The following is a 21,029-nucleotide window of genomic DNA, read 5'->3' on the forward strand; positions in this document are numbered from 1 at the left end:
CTACCTGTATTTGTATGTGAATCCTCTGCCTCTTTGTAAATAATTTCTTGATTTTGTCTGTGAATCTCTAATTCATTTATATAGGACTCAAATATCTTTATATCAGACTTAAGAGAATGTTCTTTTTCTTGCAGACTTCTTAATTTATCCTGAAACCAATTGCAGATGATTAATTAATACAAGTTTAACAAGATGGTGATTTTCTTCCATCAACAATGGAAAGAAATGTAACCTTTTAATAAGGAGTGAATAACAACATGAATAAGGCAACAGTAAAGTCAGATCAATGTATTTTAGCACAAACTGGTTGATATTCTTATTTTACAAAGGAGTAGGCCCAGTAAGACCCCTTTTTGGCCCAAAAATATAGAATTTTTACAAATTTGTTAAATTGTTAACTTTTTGCTTAAAATTGGAAAGTATCTCACATTTGCTACATAAATATGGGCTCGTTTTTTTGCACATGCATCAGGTACTAGCATAATTTATTCATGCAAAAAATCAGAAATCTTCACAATTTTAGCATTTGTGCTCATTTCAAAACTGTTTTTGTCTAAACTGGAAGTTGACACACTTGTTTTCAGTCTTAATATTTTAAGCATATTTTTGTATTAGGGATAACACATAACATATATATATATAAAGGTTGTCTTTGAACATGAATACAGAACCTTACATTTTAAACATAATCCATTTGAAAAGGGAAGTTTTATAACATATTTGATAGATTTTTCATAATAAAGCTTGAATTTGATTGCCTTTAATGACTTGACAAGTTCAAAGTTTATTTATAAACTAATTGAATTGACTGAAGTAGACATCAGATTTATTTTGAATCTTAAGCCAAAAAAGTCCTTACCTGATCTTCTCTTTTAAACAAACAGTGCAAACTGCTGTTATCTCCTCTTTGATCAATTTGACATTACCCGTTTCCATTCTCAATTTGAAATGAGCTTAAGATCCTGAGTAGATGTAATGAGTTAATCAAGACTTAGGATCAAGAATCAGGAATCTGATGTACAGTAGTTGTCATACGTATGTAATTTATACGTGTCTCTCGTTTCTCGTTTTTTTTTATAGATAATACTGTTGTTTTTTCCGTTTGAATGGTTTTACACTAGTAATTTTGGGGCCCTTAATAGCTTGTTATTCAGTGTGAGCCAAGGCTCCGTGTTGATGACCGTACATTGACCTATAATGGTTTACTTTTATAAATTGTTATTTGGATGGAGAGTTGTCTCATTGGCACGCATACCACATCTTCCTATATCTATTAGTTAATAGGAATTCAAATATCAAATTATTATAAAATATAGCAACATGTATAAAAAGTCCAATTATATTGGTTTATCAAGCTATTTGTGTACCCTTGCCATCCAGTAAAGGGAAATAACTCCATCAAAATGGATAATATTTGTGTACTCCAATCTTGTTCACTTACGCTATCTTGTTCCAGAACCTCAAGTTCTTGTAACAACCTTCTGTTTTCCTTTTCTAATGTCTCTTTTCCTCCAGATATACCATAATATTTCTGTTCTAAAAATAAATGCAAAGAAAAATTGAAGTGTCAGGCGTTTTTAAGTCTTCATGCCTATCTTAAACAAAAAAAAAACTTCACATGAGGACAATAAAAGATTTTCAGAAGGCAGATATTTTCTGAGTAGGTAGGTTTAGGGCAAACAAACATATTCATTTGTATGGCGTCACAAAGTAAAAGTCAGAAAGAAAACACTTTTCTAATCCAAGCTGACCAGTTTTTCCTTTTACTCCCTAAATGCTGCATGTATGGTAAGGAGAATAGCAGTAAACTTACTTAAAACATCAGCCAGTTTATCATCATATTCTTCAAATGTATCTTGTCCTCTCATGTAGGCCACATATGTAGACTCTATGTAATCAAACTCTATCTAAAATCACAATTACAAATAATATTTAGGAAACAGTAATTTTACTCAAAAAGAGGGAGGGGAGAGATTATGGTAATTAATATAAAAAATATTCTTAATGAAAGGATTTGCCAACAAATTTAATATTTTGTTTTCAAAAATGTTTTTTTTTCCTATGCAAAGTTGAAAAGTAGTTCCCTAATCAAAGTTCTGGAATTAATTAATTGAAACAGCATAGGATTCTAATAAATTCAGATTCAACCGAAAAATGCAGATGGATACAATAGAAAATTAAATTCTATGTAAAAATTTGGCTGGTCAATTCTTTTGAGCAAGTAAAATTGAAGGTTGCTCAAATCTTGACAAAAAACAGAAAAGGTAAAAAAAGCTGACATAACTCTGCAATAAAAATCTCCATGTTAAAAAATATAATACCTTCTTCTCAGACTTTGTATCAAAATCGTCATCTGGAGGGAACATGATGGTATCTATAGAGCTAGACAGAGTTTCTCCTGACTGAAATAAAAAAAAACATGTGGTATCTATAGAGCTAGACAGAGTTTCTCCTGACTGAAATAAAAAAAACCATGTGGTATCTATAGAGCTAGACAGAGTTTCTCCTGACTGAAATAAAAAAAAACATGTGGTATCTATAGAGCTAGACAGAGTTTCTCCTGACTGAAATAAAAAAAACACGTGGTATCTATGATTCAGCCTTTCTAAACAAAATTTTGGCAATTCAATTAATTTTTTTCAGATTCCCAGAGCCAAAAATGAGTGATCAAGCTCCTTGAAAAACATTTTCATCTTAATTTTAAAGGAGTATGGAATTTGTCTCTATATATCTATTATAATTTTTGTGGAACAAAGTTGTAAAAGTGGTCATTCTATTTGTAGCAGGAATGTGCAAGTTTTTTTTATGGTGCCTTCAAAATAGAAAGAGGGGAGTTTTTGTATGCAAATTCCAAACTTGTCTATCCTATCCTTTTTTATGTCTGTACAAAGTCTGGCCATTTAGACCATGTAAAGTTGGTTATTTGTCTTTGTTTTAGTCTCTTTTGTTTTTGCTAGTGATTGGTGCTATCTGTTCATGCTATGTCAATTATTTTTTCTTATAGAAAACAGCACGATACATACATGACGGTAACAGATTTATTAAAGAAAATCAGAATATCAAGTATTATGATTGATTAGTTGATGTTTAATGTCACTTTCAACACTTTTGTTCTATTTAGTGGAAGTCAATTTTTATTGCTGGAGAAAGCTGGAGTGAGAGAGAACCATGCCCTTTAGTAGGAAAATGACATATTTTGTTTTCAAAATTTTTTCATCTATTTCATATCACAAATTCATTCTTTCTCAAAGTTAAATTTTGTTTTTTTTCTTAACTGCAACAAATAAAGAGAAAAAAAAATACATATAAAGCACTGAAAATTCATTGAAAAGGGGAAATAACTTTTCATTTTGTACAAAATTTTGTTGCATTGTTAGTGAACTTTAAAATCATTTTCTGAGCCATCCACTGTTGATTGAAAAATATCTTTGACATATACATGTATATCCTTTGTATAATATAAACATTGCATTGGAAACAAAAATTCAGTGGGAAAAAAATTATGTTGCGCAACCCATATCATAGGATTTGTCTGATATGTACTTGGACAGCCTCTTAAGTGTCTATTTCAGGGGATTCAATTTATTAATGTGAAAGATTTAACTGATTTTGTCATTAAAAAGGCTCCAATTCAAGCTTAAATTGGAAAAATCTATCAAATATGCCAAAAAATGTCACTTTTCAGATGATTTTTGTCAAAAATGAAAGTGGCCACATCCGTGTTCATCCTCAACCTTTATATATGTTTTGTATTATCATCAAATACAACTTACATTTCAATATTAAGAATGAACACGGATGCGGCCACTTTCATTTAAGACGAAACCGTCAAAATTTTAACTAAAATGCTCAAATTATGGCGATTTCAGTAATTTAGCATGACTTAATGATGCTAGTACCCTATATATGTGCATTGTATTGTCAAAAACAGCACATATTCAGGTAGCAGAAGCATTGTACTTTCAAATAACTAGCTAAAAGTTTACATTTTAACAATTTTATAAAACTGCTGTATTTTGGGGCCAAAAAGGGGTCTTACTGGACCTACTCCTTTGAGGTTCATGTATTCCAATGAAAATTCATATTCCACAAATAATTAAAAATCTACAGTAAACAGGGGTATTCAAGAAAAAAACAAATAAGGATTCCAATTGGTTACAAAACAACACATACATGGATTAAGTCCACAAGCCAGGAGACTGCAGCCAGAATGTGTGGCCATGTGTGTGGTGATCCCAAGGCAAACATCTGACTCTTAGAAATCATGAATGGGTAACCTATCTGCTTGAATATCTTAGGTATCTGTTCTTCTGGCTTCTTATCCAACTTGAACTTTGGAACTAGGAAACCATACAGGAACTGGAAAAAAAAGTATAACAATAATAAACTTCATATCAGTCAGGGAGTAATGTAAAATTTGAATATAAAATATTAGTGTTAAATATTTTTTTTCAGGATTGAAATATGTTCCATATTTTTTTTGTATTTCTTACATGACTTGAACCAATGACACAGATTTTGAAGTACGCAAAAATTTTAAGGGCATAAATATCATCTAATTGAAGAGCATGATAACCAAAAGAAAAGAGACATTACCGATAAACGTAAATTGTCTACCATCAATAAATTTATGAACTGGAAATTAAATGACAATTTGTATTATCAAAATAATTTTTCCATTGACATAACTTGAATAGCCTTATTTCCCTTTTTTAGAATAAATACAGTTGGATAGCCCTCACATTAAATTCTCAGGAGGACTTGGGGGTGGGGGTAAAGGGAGTTGTTTTACAGAATTTTAGTTTAAGTTTAAACTCTTAAAAGTTTGATGCATATAAATATTGAAAATATGTAGCATAACCCTGTATTTAGACCTTTCAAAATAATAGTTTATGTGAATTTTCTAGTCCAAGGGCAAGGTATGATTTTTTTTAAAACTTCATAGCATTATCATAATAGGAGCTCCTATGGGAAATTGCATTGTCCATATTTACAGAAGTGCATCTTTTCAGGCTTGCTTAATACAAAATGTGCCAATTAAGTAAGTTGAAAAAAGAAAATGAACCAGATTACCCCCAAACATGGCACCCAAGGGAAGTAGCTCCAACCTAAATTAAGTCAATGAAATTCATATAGTAAAAACACCACTGTGTTAGGTGTAATAGGAGTTCCTATGGGAAATTACATTGTCTATATTATCAGACATGCATCCTTACAGACTTGCTTAATATTAAATGTGTCAAAATCGATCAATTTACCTTCAACATGATATCCAAGGGAGGTAAGTAACCCCAACCCAATTTAAGTCAATGAAACTCAAAAGCCAAAGCAAGTGAAATTAATGTTTATATACATTGTCTTTTTTATTGTTGAGGGTCAATGAACCAAAAAAGTTTACACATGTATAAACCTTTTGTTCATATTAATCCTGTGAGGAGTATTCAGATGTATAAATTCTGATAATGTTGATTAAACATGTTTTCTGGACATCATTTTAAGTAAAACTTTCTTCAATTTTAAGAAATAAAGGTACCTTTACAGAATTTATTGATGTGTAAACTAATTCATAGCTCTCGCTCCAAAAAGCCCTTTAAAACATGTACATATTAATATTTCATTGCAGAAACAGCATTATCATTAAGAAATACATATTTTTAAGAAGTAAGATGACATATTTTAAACCTACTCTTCCAGAACTTTTTGTCTACAATATAAATACCTCAAATATCCTGAAGAAGTCTTTGCTGGTCGGAGACTGCAGTAATTTATCAGATATACTGTGAGGGTACAACTTCTCAGATAAAAACTGAAATATAATAACAAGGATTAACATTGGACTGTCATACACCATTTGTACGCTTCATAGGCTGACCGGTTTCGGTCCAAAAGGGACCTTCATCGGAGGCAGAATGTTGAATTAATGTTTGTTTCCTATTTATATAGATACGGTAGCCATGGTAACCAGCGGATATCAGTGATCTGGTGGTTCAGTTAAGTTCATGATACAGTAAACATTTTGGCATGTTACGGTAAATCTAATATCTAATACACTTCATAATCTTAACAACTGATTAGTTGATTTTGGGTGTTTAATGCCACTTTCACCACTTTTGTTTATTGTTGGAAGGGTCCTGAGTGCCCAGAGAGATCAGCTGACCACAAACAGGAAAACTGGCAATAATAGTCAATTAAAATAGGAGTTTAAATTAATGTATACCCATCATCCCCTTTTATACATATTTCAATTTTGTAACTCAAGTTTCACACATATGACTTATCAAGGTTACAAAAAATATGATAATATTGAGACTTTGGTTTATTGTAAACCAACTTACTTTCCACACTTTATTTCTTGTTTAGCCTTTTCTGCCCAAATTGCAGCAATTTAATTTTATGATTTTCAAAAATACTTTATGTATAAATTAGAAAAGGAAAGATCCAAGTTTCAAATTTTTGCGATATTTATATTTGCTATTAAATGAATACAGCTTCTCGATTGAAAAAGTTCTGGGGCAGGTAATAATTGAACTTATGATTCTAAAACTAACTTTTTGACAAATTTGAGGGTTCAATTTGAGTGGGAATGCAAAGCTAGGTAGGTGATGAAGACAAATTTTAACTAAGCCATTATTCAAACAAAGAGTCCTTTAATTATGTTACCTCTACTAATTTCTTTATACAATTTCTCTGGAATAATTTATCAGATACAGGTCTGGGGTCTTTTGGTACACAGTTCTGTCCACGGAGACCAACACTACTACCTCTGGACAACCTGGAAAAACATCAGAACATAATAATTTATCAGATACAGGTCTGGGGTCCTTTGGTACACAGTTCTGTCCACGGAGACCAACACTACTACCTCTGGACAACCTGGAAAAACATCAGAACATAATAATTTATCAGATACAGGTCTGGGGTCCTTTGGTACACAGTTCTGTCCACGGAGACCAACACTACTACCTCTGGACAACCTGGAAAAACATCAGAACATAATAATTTATCAGATACAGGTCTGGGGTCCTTTGGTACACAGTTCTGTCCACGGAGACCAACACTACTACCTCTGGACAACCTGGAAAAACATCAGAACATAATAATTTATCAGATACAGGTCTGGGGTCCTTTGGTACACAGTTCTGTCCACGGAGACCAACACTACTACCCCTGGACAACCTAGAAAAACATCAGAACATAATAATTTATCAGATACAGGTCTGGGGTCCTTTGGTACACAGTTCTGTCCACGGAGACCAACACTACTACCCCTGGACAACCTGGAAAAACATCAGAACATAATAATTTATCAGATACAGGTCTAGGGTCTTTTGGTACACAGTTCTGTCCACGGAGACCAACACTACTACCTCTGGACAACCTGGAAAAACATCAGAAGATATCTATGTATAATATGGGACTTCTCTTCTTGTAAGCTTGGTTTTGTCAAGTGAATCACATAAAAATTTGAAAATATAAAATATGTATGTAGAATAGTACAAATGTATTGTGAATACCTTATTATTCGTTGGATACAAAATTTTGTGGATGTCATGGGTTCAGGTGAAATTTTCTATAGGGTCTTTGGCATAACCAAGAAATCAAATACCAACGAAAAGGCAGATTTTTATCTGTCCACAAAAAAATTGGTGCCCACGAAAAAAAATGAATCTACAGTATGACATGCGGTCTGTGTTCAGGGGTCAAATAAAAACTTTGCTCTTACTGGATGAAAGTACATATTTTTTTTGTCGCCAATACTTGTGCAACAATTATCAAAATAAGGTCAAAGATTCTTACAGGTTGATATGAAAATACAGAAGTGGGATATTTGTAATTGAGACAGCAACCCAATGACACAAACAATTAGTTTGCTCAGTCTTTAGTTTTGAGGTTGTGTTTTGTGTACTGTTTGTCTTTCCATCGTTTATTTGTTTTTAGCCATGGCGTTGTCAGTTTATTTGTCTTGTGAGTTTGAATATCCCTTTAGTATCTTTTTTCTCTCTTTTAACATACAATAAATGTAGGAAACCAAGTGCTCCCCAGGGCTCAACTTTATACATCCGCAGAGGTCGAAACCCTGAACAGTTGGGGCAAATTTGGTCACAATATTCATGCTTGATACTGTCTGAATTTGGATTGTGATCCAATTTTTTTACATAATATAGGTTTTTGTCACAAAATAAATGTGGTAAAAATCTTATTTCGAAATTTGAAAAAAAGGAATCCCTTAAAAAAATTGTAAACAAAAAATCCTCCCCCCCCCCACTTAATGAAACCCCCCTTGGAGCAATAACCTTTAAAATCAATCCCATCCTTTCCTTTGTAGTATGGAACATTGTAGTACAATTTCAGAGAGATCCATACACTTAAACACAAGTAATTGCCTGGAAACTAGAAAAATGCTTCTTTTTGGCCCTTTTTTGGCCCCTAATTCCTATATATTTTGGGCAATTAACCCAAAACTTAATCCCAGCCTCCCCTTTGATATATGGAACACTGTGGTACAATTTCAGAGATATCCATAAATTACACACAAGTTATTGTCTGGAAACTAGAAAAATGCTTGTTTTTGGACACTTTTTGGCCCTTAAATCCTAAACTTCGGCCCCATAACCCCTAAAATGAATCCAGACCTACTTGTGGTTTTAAACATTGTGGTATAATTTCAGAGCAATTGAAATACTTAGACACAAGTTATTAGCCTGAAACTAGAAAAATGCTTGTTTTGGGCCCCTTTTGGCCCCTAATTCCTAAACAGTTGGGACCATCATCCCAAGAAATAGATCCCAACCTTCCTTTTGTGGCATTGAACCTTCTGAAAAAATTTCATTAAGATCTATTTGCTTAAACTAAAGTGATTGTCCGGAAACCAATGTGTCTTCGGACGACAATGACATCATACCATTATATGATCCCAAAGTTTTTTTGCGGTCGTATAATAATATTACATACCTGCCCATTGGCATTCCAAATTTGCCTAAAGGACTCTTCCCTGAACCACTGCTAGCAGACCTGCCGAATGACAACCGAGATGTTCCGGAGGACAGTCTGCTCTGGTGCTGTGTATTATGTGTGTTGTCATTACGAACTCTGAGAGGGGCCACAGAAGATGACCGTCTGCTACTACTACTACCATGACTACTCAGTCGGTTCCCTCCAATACTGGATTTCCTCATTTTAAGATACTTGTTTAAGAACTGAAAAATATGGAAGATTGTTGTTTAATTTGTTACAATGTCATGTGATATTTGTAGAAAATTGGACGTCATTAGTGGATTAATTGGTTTACGCTGCATCAGCTCAAAAAGTCCTTAAACTGATGTCATAAATGTAAAAGGAAGTGATAAAACAATTCTAAGCACCTGAGGTTACCCACGGTTTTTATGGGATATGTTGGTGTTGCTCATACCATCATTATTGGTGAGTTGAAAATTGAGGACTTGTTTGTCACTTCGTTCTTTAAAACAATGCCCTGTCGGTCTTTTGATTTAGAGTTTTGAGTTTTTACAAGTGTCATGCTTGGCAAAATTCACTTGCTATTTTATAGCTATTATAAAATTAACTTTGAAAAAAAGAAGAGGACAAACATGATAAATCTACTAAAAGACAAGAACAGTAAACCAAACACTACATTATAAAAATAAAGACTGAGTCACACAAAACTCAAAATAAAAATAAAATGGGGTTGATCTCAGGTACTCTTATAAGGTTAACGGAAAATTGATGATTTTGGACTTATTACTGATATTTCAGGCATGCTTCAAATTTTGAGTGAGTTTTTGTTTGGGAATCAAATTCCAAAGACGGTTCAAGCTGGAAAACAGCTGAAATCACAATAGATAATTTTTTACTGAAAGACATCAAAATATTGAGAACAATTTCTTACCAGGGTCAGTCTTATTTCATAAAAAGGAATATATACAGCAAAATTAAATTGGATTAATTAATACAAAATTAGAAAGATCATATCATAGGGAACATGTATACTAAGTTTCAAGTTGATTTGACTTCCAACTTCATCCAAAACTACCTTGACCAAAAACTTTAACCTGAAACTTGCACTATCATTTTCTATGTTCAGTGGACCATGAAATTGGGGTCAAAACTTTAATTTGGCATTAAAATTAGAAAGATCATATCATAGGAAACCTGTGTACTAAGTTTCAAGTTGATTGGACTTCAACTTCATTAAAAACTACCTTGACCAAAAACTTTAACCTGAAGTGGGACGAACGGACGGAGGAACAGACAGAGGGACGCACAGACCAGAAAACATAATGCCCCTCTACTATCGTAGGTGGGGCATAAAAATGATATATTCTCTAATCTCCTAAATTGATGTTCTATCAATATGACTTGTCATTTTTAGTAATTGACTGTTGTAAACATTTGTAGTTTACAACAGGTCCCATTATACAGTCAAGTAATTCTATAAACTTATACAGGCAATCTGAAAAAGGGAAATAACTCAACATGAGACCATGTAAGCAAACATTTAAAAAAAAAATAAATCATTTTTCCAAATTGTAACACATTTAGCTCTGGTCTGGGAGGATTCTCTAATAAAAATAAAGGCGGAAAAAAGAATGAATTGTACTGATTTATAGTTGTAATTTAATAGTGACGTTAATTTTCATGGTTTCTTCTGAATTTTCCTATTGTGACGGCAGGAAATAAGGCGACCATGACGGATAACTTCACATATAAAGTGCACAACTTTCTTGAGGTGAGAAATATTGTAACACACTTGTTGCAGTAGTGAAATCTATATGTGTTACATGTTACATTTTTCGCATAGATAAAAACATTGTATAAAATCTTTATTTACAGTATAAACAGTAAGCTCCAGATTCTCTAGTATTGCTTTAAATTTGTAATTGAGAAGTTGGCAGCTCTCCAAAAAATGTGAACCATCTGACTCTTTATATAAATCCAGCAAACATTTTATACTAGAATAAAAAGAGTGGAGAAATAGAAAACTACATTTTAGACTCATTTTTAAATATCATAAAAATATCTAAATTTGAAGGAAAAGTATTGTGAAGATATAAAATATGTCACTTTCCACAATTTAATCTGGCAGATTTTTTTTAAAAATCAAAATGGGACACTGAAAGATATTTGATTGGATTGCTCTAATAGTTCAATGCTTACTATAATCCACATATATGTAAAAAATTAACTGCATTCTCAACAAGTTTTAAACAAAACAAAATGGTAGGCAAAGAAAGGCAACACATTACTTGTTTTAATTGCTTTAAGAAATAAATAGTTGGTTTAAGACTTCTACATATTCAAAGCTTGAGTTTTATTTAGAAATTATTATAATTAATACCAATGCATTTATTTTTCAAATTTTTGTGATTGATAATTTTATTATTATTATTTTTTTATAAATCTTTAAAAATATTCATTTTTATTTCAGTTTGTATTCTATTTTCAAAATTAATTATGTTATGTGCAAACATAAGTTTATTCAAGTTTTCCTTGATATTAATTAATCTAACAAACTGCATTTTCAAGACATAAATTTCTTTAGGTTAGATAAACATGTTTTTTTTTCCTTTCAAGCCCTAAATTTTGAGAAAAAGTAATTTTCTTTGAACCACAAAGCCCTAAATTTAACAAGATACAAGCTACCATTCCAAAGCCATTTTACTCAATCACAAGCTTGTCTTTTGACCCCAAGCCCATACTATACCCATCACTGCCCTAATGAAGCCATAATAAACTTTCTCTTTGTTTCTGAAACCATACAAATCAAAAATAACCAAACCCTACAAGTTTCCTTTTTAATTAGACATACTAGTGAAAACACAAATTGTGAAGCCATGTATTGTTTAGTTGTTTCAAATATTTTTTTCTTGTTTTCAATTTTTAATAAAACAAATAAAATTTATGGAAATAAATTAAAAAAAAACAATAATTACAAAAATAAGTTTTACAAGAAACTTATGCATTACAACAATCATGACAATACAAGCAAATTAAAATGTGTACAAAACATTTACAAATTAATAACAAAAAAAAAAAAAAAATGAATAAAACACATACAGGAACAAATTGATAAAAACATTGAAGATCAAGAATTGATTTAAATAAAACATTCACCAACATTAATATTAGAAAAAAACTTTATCACCATGATTCCAATACTATGAAAACATACAATTCTATCAAAATTAAAGGTGTGGAATTTATTTTATTCAATACTAATATTTTATATTCATGAATACATTTTTCCCCAACTGTAAAATTTCTAAATTCAAAAAATAACTTTTATGACTTAGATTTAAACTATAATGAAAAATTGTAAGTATTCAAATTATGGAAGTAGGGATAATTCTCCAATGTTAAAGATTCAAATAAAGCCAACGTAAGTTTCAGCACCTGACAACAAGAGTGCTACACATGAAAAAAAGATCAGAAGACATCTTTTGTTGTCATCTGGTATTCATGTTTTCTGTTTAGAATGTTAAGTCATAAATTAGGCAGCTAGTATTTTCTATTGAATTTTTTCATATATAATCATAAAGCTGACTAAAAAATTTATGGGTTTTGCTCATTGTTGAAGGCCATACAGTGACCTATCTACATGCTTTTCATTTGGACCCTGGTATACAAATTGGTAGACTGTTGTATCATGGTCAATCCCTCAACATCTCCAATCTTATCAATGTTCTTTAAATCTGATGGGTTTTGGAAAGTTTTCTCAGTTTTTATGATAATTTCTCTGTGACATTGTGCACATCTCTGTTTATCAAAAAATATAATAATGTTCAATGTTTGTCATTATGTGATTAAGGTAAAGACACAGGTATAAATGAACATGGGGCAACTGAAAGCGTTAAAGACTTTTCAAAAGCCAAGAGAGAAAATTTCTTAGGGCTAAGTTTGCCATCCAAAACAATGTAACACTTCAATCTGTTACTCCCTTTTGCATATTTCATAACCATATCTATATATAGAACTGAAATTATAGATAACTAATGCAGTAATGGATATCTTGTTATGTTGGTCATGCTAAGGTTACTGACAGGCATGGATATGAAAAAGTATACAGCACAACACTATTTAACATTATAAATATGATCTTGTTTTTCGTTCATTTTTTTACATAAATAAGGCTGTTAGTTTTCTCGTTTGAATTGTTTTACATTGTCTTATAGGGGCCTTTTATAGCTCACTATGCGGTATGGGCTTTGCTTTGAAGGCCATACAGTGACCTATAGTTGTTAATGTCTGTGTCATTTTGGTCTTTTGTGGATAGTTGTCTCATTGGCAATCATACCACATCTTCTTTTTTATATTGACATTTATTTGCTGTATGTTCAGTGGCAAATATTATTACTGTTTAGATAATGAAAGCAATTATAACAAATCAATAAGGTATAACTACCATAAAAAAATCTTAATTAAAAGGGGAGAAGAGAATTTTCAACTTCACATATCAAATGTTCCATTTGTTCTTCAAAACTTTATGATATATTATCAATAAAACTATTATAAGTTAACATATATACATATACATGTTTAACCCTTTCCTCCATAGATTTTTTTTTTAATATACTTAATTCGCATAGGATTTTTTTCAGTTAAAAAAAATCATCAGTTTTAAAGTGTTAATGCATTGTGAAAACCAATATTTCATCAATGAAATTCAAATCAGATAATTCTCATGAATATCCGTTTCATCATGTATTCAATTTTTTCCAAGTCTGATGCAGACATTTTGTAGTCAAAGCATTTCAACTGAGGTACTACACAGGCGTCATTATGGAGGAGAGGGTTAAGACTGAATGGTTTTGGAAAATTCAAATATAAAATAAAATATTTTTCACGAAATTAATTTAATTACTTGGCTTTTAACATGAGTACAAGATAAGCTAAAGTTTATGATAGTGTACATATGACTTTGGTTTATATAAATTGACCAGATTGTACCTAGTATACAAATTGAAACACGAAACATCACATGCACTTATAATAAATTCAAATTCAAATATTTATTGCCATGTAAACTTTAAACATTAAGTTTGTGACATACAAAATAATAAACAATATAACTATATTTCACATATATATATATATACACAATCATTCATTTACAGTAAATATTCCAGTGTCCCCTGTCCTCAGTTCTAATGACCTTTTGATGTAGGACCCCAATTTATTTACTTGTGATGGTGTTGATGGATTGAGTATAAAAATCAACTTTTCTTCATCAGATAAATCTTTAACAGAAAAATTAAAATCCAAATTGTTAAAAAAGTTATTTCTTAGTTCCATATTTAATTTACAATCTAATATAAAATGTTTTTCGTTTTCTAATGTTTTACATTTAAGGCATAATCTCTGCTCTCTAGGAATATTAGTATGTCTGCCTTTTTCTATATTTAAATTATGGTCACTAATTCTTATAAATACTAGTGTAATTGTCCCAGACAAACAAAGTCATAGAAAAAATACCAAAATTTGTGATGATGCACAAAATAACTATTTTTTTATAAACAATTTTTTGGTTGGTTGTTTTAAATGTTTTATGGCAGATTTATTTTTTTGTTTTTTTAGGTTTCATTGTTTTCTGCTTTTCTCATTTGTTATCTATTCTAACATGAATTATTTAAACTATTAATTTTTTATTTTTTTTTCAAATCACAAATTCTATTTTATTATTAGGTATGGCTTCTTCTTGATTTCTTTTACTAAAAAAGACATTATGGCTTCTTTGTCTTTTTTTCCATTGGTTGTTATTTTCCCAAGCCATACCTTAATTAGTTTGAGTAAATAACAATGACCAATCAGATAGAAATCACATGACCAATCAGATAGAAATCACCTGACCTACTGCTACTAATTATAATATTATAAATTTAAAAAAATTGGTACATTTAATTGTTCAAGAGAAGATTGAAGACCTGCTGATCAAGGTAGGAACTATATCCTTATTATATTATATAGAGAATAAAGTATCTATTTTTAAAATTTAATAAAATCTTAATTTTTTGGTTTATACTAAGAATATTAGAATAGAATGTATTTTTTTAATCATCATAAAATTCATATTATTTCACCTTCAGAATGTACTTAGGTGAGGTTTTGGAATTTGTGTCAAATGTTCAGACTCCTTGGTGTTTTTCAATACAATACAATGTAAAATATTTTGCCCCATAACACCCATTTATTTTTTAATATAAGACTTAACAGCTCATGAAAGGTCATTTACTAAATTTTTAGAAGATCCTTGATTTTCTTTCTTTTGTTTTGAGACCAAAATAGTACCAATGCAAATATAAAGTAAAAGTCTGAGTCAGCCTTTTGCTGCCATATTTTAAATCTCAAATATCTCGAAAAGGAGGTCCATGACCTATGAATATTTTTAGCTTATCTTTGTCCTTAATTGATGCCCTACCAGCGTAAAGAATTCATTTTAATTTCTTAATTTTTACCTCACCTCACCTGTACATCCTTAACATTGAAACAATTTTTTTTTAAATTAGCCTTCAAATAAATTACATGATAAAAATATGTAAGCTGTTAAACCCTTTTGCATAAAAAAGAAAGGTCCAGATTTCATGCTTATTTAATTATTTCAGAGAGTTTACCTCGTTTCAGTTTGTAGTCAATATCAGATATCCTTAAATTTCTTCTAAAACATTGCATCAAGGGAGATAAGTCAATAATTTTAACCAAAACTTTCAAAAGACAAATGTTTTCCTGCAGAAACTTTTTTTAGTTATTTTTCAATAATTTGTGATACATGATTTCTCTGTAAAAGGCAAAAAAGATTATTCTTCTGAAAATACAAAATTGTTTCGAAGGTTAGCATAAAAAAATATAACCCAAAAATTTCATGTAAACTTGTATTGAAAATTGAAAAATCTAAAAAATTGAAGACATTACAAAAAAGAAAAAAAATATATGACAAAAAAAAAACAATGCATCTTTAATTTCTCATTTTTACAACCTATTAATGAAAAACTTGTCCTAATTTCAACTTGGCCCTAATCCTTGTCTTATATGATGAGTTGTGTTGTGGCATACGAAATGTCTATATTATATGTACTTCTGAATAAAAGGAGGCTTGCTGGTACAAGAATTTCATCAAAAACTTTTTTTTATTAAAATTTTTATTTATTACACTATCAGTCAGTTACTTTATGGTATATAAATCAACCAAAATAAATTGTTTTGGCATGAGATGACTTTTATAATGTTCATATTAATGAAAAAGCTCAAAATCATATCACTTATGGTGCAAAAATGCCAATGACCTATATGTTTTTTTTTTTAAAGTAAACATTTTTTATTTTTTTATTTTTGAAATTACCTCTTTTTCTCCTATTAGTTCAACAGAAAAAAATAACTTGAACAAAAATGCAAAGGCAGATTGTGAGCGTAAATGAATGGTTACCCCGTTTTTTTTAATTTTATTTTTCTATTAATTATATGATAAAGTTTATTTAACCCTTTCCTCCATTGAAATGATATTCCTTTTCAAATTGGATACAAATTTTTTTAAGTCAACTGCAGACACTTTGTAGTCAAAGTGTTTCAACTGAGGTACTACACAGGCGTCAAAAGGCGTCATTATGTAGTAAGGGGGGTGGCGTCAAAAGGCGTCATTATGCAGGAAAGGGTTAAAGAAAAAAAGAAACATTTATATTTAAAAAAACATATTTGAATTGTACCATCGATTCCGCTTAAAGTGTTTTTTCACCTGCTGTTACATGTGCTTCATGCACACCATTTTTTTTTGTAATTAAGCCAGAGAGAGGCTAAAATCATAATAGCAACTTGTATTTCCAAAGATTTTAAGTAAGTTTTACATTTATACAATTTAAGAAATTGTTTGGTTTAAACTGAAATTTAGTTTTATCAGGGTCAGATTTTATGCATTATTCACTATTGAAGATTACAATAACCTAGTATAAACCTATAGCTCCTTACTTCTTTAAATGTTCTCTAGTGGACAATGCTGTCTTATACATTTGTAGTATAACATTTTCACAATACAAAAAAACATTTTCAATGTTACATTCAACTTATAATTGTACTGAAACTGATGCTATTTATTGTATATTTGGCCATAAAAAAGAATAGGTTTGTTTGCCCAAACCCTACCTACCCAGGAAATTTTTTTTTTCTATTTTTTTTTAGATAGGCATGAAGAAAAATAAACACGGGTTACACCCTATACTTCAATTTCTTTCTGTGTCTCAACCTTTGGGTAGGGTTTGGGCAAACCAAAATATTTCTAAATGTAGCCTTTCTATCCAGAACTTGTACTGCTGACCTCTTTGTTACAACAGAGAGTGTTTATTCCATTTTTATTTATTCTTATCATTTCTTATTTTTTTTTGCATTTATCTATTTGCAAATAACACTAATAAAAAAACCAGATACTAAAAAATATTTCAAAGTCTTTAAATATTAATCAATTTTAATTTAAATTGAAAATATCAATTTTAATTTAAATTGAAAATATCAATTTTAATTTAAATTGCAAATATCAATTCTAATTTTACAGTCAATCAGTTGTCTAAATTTGTGTTGTTCTGTTAAATAGTTCTAGCACTTACATGTGCTTTGTTCCAGGATCAAAGTTGCTTTTTAATTTTTCTCTTTTTCCTTCTCTCTATTTAAAAAGTTGCTTACTTCAGACTGCTAGCAAAAGATGTCTCCTTTTCTACATGTGCTAGCAATGTGCTGCAAACTTACATCAAAGACACAAGAAGATATTTACTCTTCAATATTTTTCCTTTTTCAAAATTTTCGTTTAAAGACTTGAGTCACTAACCTATCTTATTCTTAGTACATCTACTGTGCTGGTCTGTGTCTGTCAGAAGCTGTTGCAAAAGAAGAAATCTGATCTTTAATTTATCACATTTTCCATTTCTTCTATTTACTATTTTGTTAGTTTCTAAGCTATCTTATTCTTAGTACATGTAATGTGCTGGTCTGTGTTATAGTACTAGCACTTACATGTGCTTGGGATAGGGTGCTTACTTGGACTTCTGCACAATATAGCTGCTATCTTATATTTTTTTCCTTTTTCAATGTTTAATTTAAGACTGAAGTCATTAAGCTGCCTTATTCTTAGTACATGTACTGTGCTGGTCTGTGTTATAGAACTAGCAATGAGTTGCACCACATGCACAAGAAGAAAGTTGGTCTTCAATATTTTTCTTTTAAATTTTTCATTTAAAACTTAAGTCCATAAGCTGTCTTATTCTTAGTACATGTACTGTGCTGGTCTGTGTTATAGTACTAGCACTTACATGTGCTAGCAATGAGTTGCGAACGTACACCTCATGCACAAGAAGAAAGATGGTCTGCAATATTTTTCTTTTCAATTTTCATTTAAATATTAAGTCCATAAGCTGTCTTATTCTTAGTACATGTACTGTGCTGGTCTGTGTTATAGTACTAGCACTTACATGTGCTAGCAATGAGCTGCAAACTTCCCCACATGCACAAGCTGTAAGCTGCTTATCAATATTTTCTTATTTAGTGTTCTGATAAAAGACCTAATTACTAAGCTGTCTTATTCTTAGTACATGTACTGTGCTGGTCTGTGTTAGAGTACTAGCACTAACATGTGCTGGGAATAAGCTGCTATCAGAAGCTGTTGCAATCTGATCTTTAATCTATCACATTTTCCATTTTTTCTATTTACTATTTTGTTACTCTCTAAGCTATCTTATTCTTAGTACATGTAATGTGCTGGTCTGTGTAATAGTACTAGCACTTACAAGTGCTTTGGATAGGGTGCTTACTTGGACTGCTCGCACAAGATAGCTGCTATCTTATATTTTTTTCCTTTTTCAATGTTTTGACTTAAGTCATTAAGCTGCCTTATTCTTAGTACATGTACTGTGCTGGTCTGTGTTATAGTACTAGCACTTACATGTGCTAGCAATGAGTTGTGAACTTACACCTCATGCACAAGAAGAAAATTGGTCTGCAATATTTTTCTTTTAAATTTTTCATTAAAATATTAAGTCCATAAGCTGTCTTATTCTTAGTACATGTACTGTGCTGGTCTGTGTTATAGTACTAGCACTTACATGTGCTAGCAATGAGCTGCAAACTTCCCCACATGCACAAGCTGTAAGCTGCTTATCAATATTTTCTTATTTAGTGTTCTGATAAAAGACCTAAGTTACTAAGCTGTCTTATTCTTAGTACATGTACTGTGCTGGTCTGTGTTAGAGTACTAGCACTTACATGTGCTGGGAATAGGCGGCTATCAGAAGCTGTTGCAAAAGAAGAAATCTGTTCTTTAATTTATCACATTTTCCATTTCTTCTATTTACTATTTTGTTAGTTTCTAAGCTATCTTATTCTTGGTACATGTAATGTGCTGGTCTGTGTAATAGTACTAGCACTTACATATTTGCTTCGGATAGTGTGCTTACTTGGACTGCTCGCACAAGATAGCTGCTATCTTATATTTTTTTCCTTTTTCAATGTTTTGACTTAAGTCATTAAGCTGCCTTATTCTTAGTACATGTACTGTGCTGTTATAGTACTAGCACTTACATGTGCTAGCAATGAGGTACAAACTTACACCTCATGCACAAGAAGAAAGATGGTCTGCAATATTTTTCTTTTAAATTTTTCATTTAAATATTAAGTCCATAAGCTGTCTTATTCTTAGTACATGTACTGTGCTGGTCTGTGTTATAGTACTAGCACTTACATGTGCTAGCAATGAGTTACAAACTTACACCTCATGCACAAGAAGAAAGATGGTCTGCAATATTTTTCTTTTAAATTTTTCATTTAAATATTAAGTCCATAAGCTGTCTTATTCTTAGTACATGTACTGTGCTGGTCTGTGTTATAGTACTAGCACTTACATGTGCTAGCAATGAGTTACAAACTTACACCTCATGCACAAGAAGAAAGATGGTCTGCAATATTTTTCTTTTAAATTTTTCATTTAAATATTAAGTCCATAAGCTGTGTTATTCTTAGTACATGTACTGTGCTGGTCTGTGTTATAGTACTAGCACTTACATGTGCTAGCAATGAGCTGCAAACTTCCCCACATGCACAAGCTGTAAGCTGTTATCAATATTTTATTATTTAGTGTTCTGATAAAAGACCTAAGTTACTAAGCTGTCTTATTCTTAGTACATGTACTGTGCTGGTCTGTGTTAGAGTACTAGCACTTACATGTGCTAGGAATAGGCGGCTATCAGAAGCTGTTGCAAAAGAAGAAATCTGATCTTTAATTTATCACATTTTCCATTTCTTCTATTTACTATTTTGTTAGTTTCTAAGCTATCTTATTCTTAGTACATGTAATGTGCTGGTCTGTGTTATAGTACTAGCACTTACATGTGCTTGGGATAGGGTGCTTACTTGGACTGCTTGCACAATATAGCTGCTATCTGATATTTTTTTCCTTTTTCAATGTTTAATTTAAGACTTAAGTCATTAAGCTGCCTAATTCTTAGTACATGTACTGTGCTGGTCTGTGTTATAGTACTAGCACTTACATGTGCTAGCAATGAGTTGTGAACTTACACCTCATGCACAAGAAGAAAGTTGGTCTGCAATATTTTTCTTTTAAATTTTTCATTTAAATATTAAGTCCATAAGCTGTCTTATTCTTAGTACATGTACTGTGCTGGTCTGTGTTATAGTACTAGCACTTACATGTGCTGGAAATAAGCTGCTATCAGAAGCTGTTGCAGAAGAAGAAATCTGATCTTTAATTTATCACAATTTCCATTTTTCTATTTACTATTTTGTTAGTCTCTAAGCTATCTTATTCTTAGTACATGTAATGTGCTGGTCTGTGTAATAGTACTAGCACTTACAAGTGCTTCGGATAGGGTGCTTACTTGGACTGCTCGCACAAGATAGCTGCTATCTTATATTTTTTTCCTTTTTCAATGTTTTGACTTAAGTCATTAAGCTGCCTTATTCTTAGTACATGTACTGTGCTGGTCTGTGTTATAGTACTAGCACTTACATGTGCTAGCAATGAGTTGTGAACTTACACCTCATGCACA

At 31.1% G+C, this 21,029-nt stretch overlaps 1 protein-coding gene across 2 annotated transcripts in view; it reads right to left on the reverse strand.

Moving 5' to 3' along the window:
• The window catches only part of LOC139492030 (kinetochore protein NDC80 homolog), a 79,129-nt gene that overhangs the window by 18,682 nt on the left and 39,418 nt on the right, over nucleotides 1-21,029 (reverse strand). Inside the window, exons 3-11 of one of the 2 annotated variants that reach the window (XM_071280092.1) lie at nucleotides 8,953-9,197; nucleotides 7,166-7,176; nucleotides 6,661-6,761; nucleotides 5,720-5,806; nucleotides 4,174-4,359; nucleotides 2,322-2,402; nucleotides 1,814-1,907; nucleotides 1,442-1,536; nucleotides 5-149 (exon numbers count right to left, since the gene is read on the reverse strand). In XM_071280092.1, the coding sequence (XP_071136193.1) occupies nucleotides 5-149; nucleotides 1,442-1,536; nucleotides 1,814-1,907; nucleotides 2,322-2,402; nucleotides 4,174-4,359; nucleotides 5,720-5,806; nucleotides 6,661-6,761; nucleotides 7,166-7,176; nucleotides 8,953-9,176 (1,024 nt within the window). In that variant the 5' untranslated portion in view covers nucleotides 9,177-9,197. Of the gene's footprint in view, nucleotides 1-4; nucleotides 150-1,441; nucleotides 1,537-1,813; nucleotides 1,908-2,321; nucleotides 2,403-4,173; nucleotides 4,360-5,719; nucleotides 5,807-6,660; nucleotides 6,773-7,165; nucleotides 7,177-8,952; nucleotides 9,198-21,029 lie in introns of both variants that reach the window. The other variant, XM_071280091.1, reaches the window with a different exon arrangement.

The sequence above is a fragment of the Mytilus edulis genome, chromosome 10 (genome assembly GCF_963676685.1).
Source record: "Mytilus edulis chromosome 10, xbMytEdul2.2, whole genome shotgun sequence".
In the NCBI taxonomy this organism is placed as follows: Eukaryota; Metazoa; Mollusca; class Bivalvia; order Mytilida; family Mytilidae; genus Mytilus; species Mytilus edulis.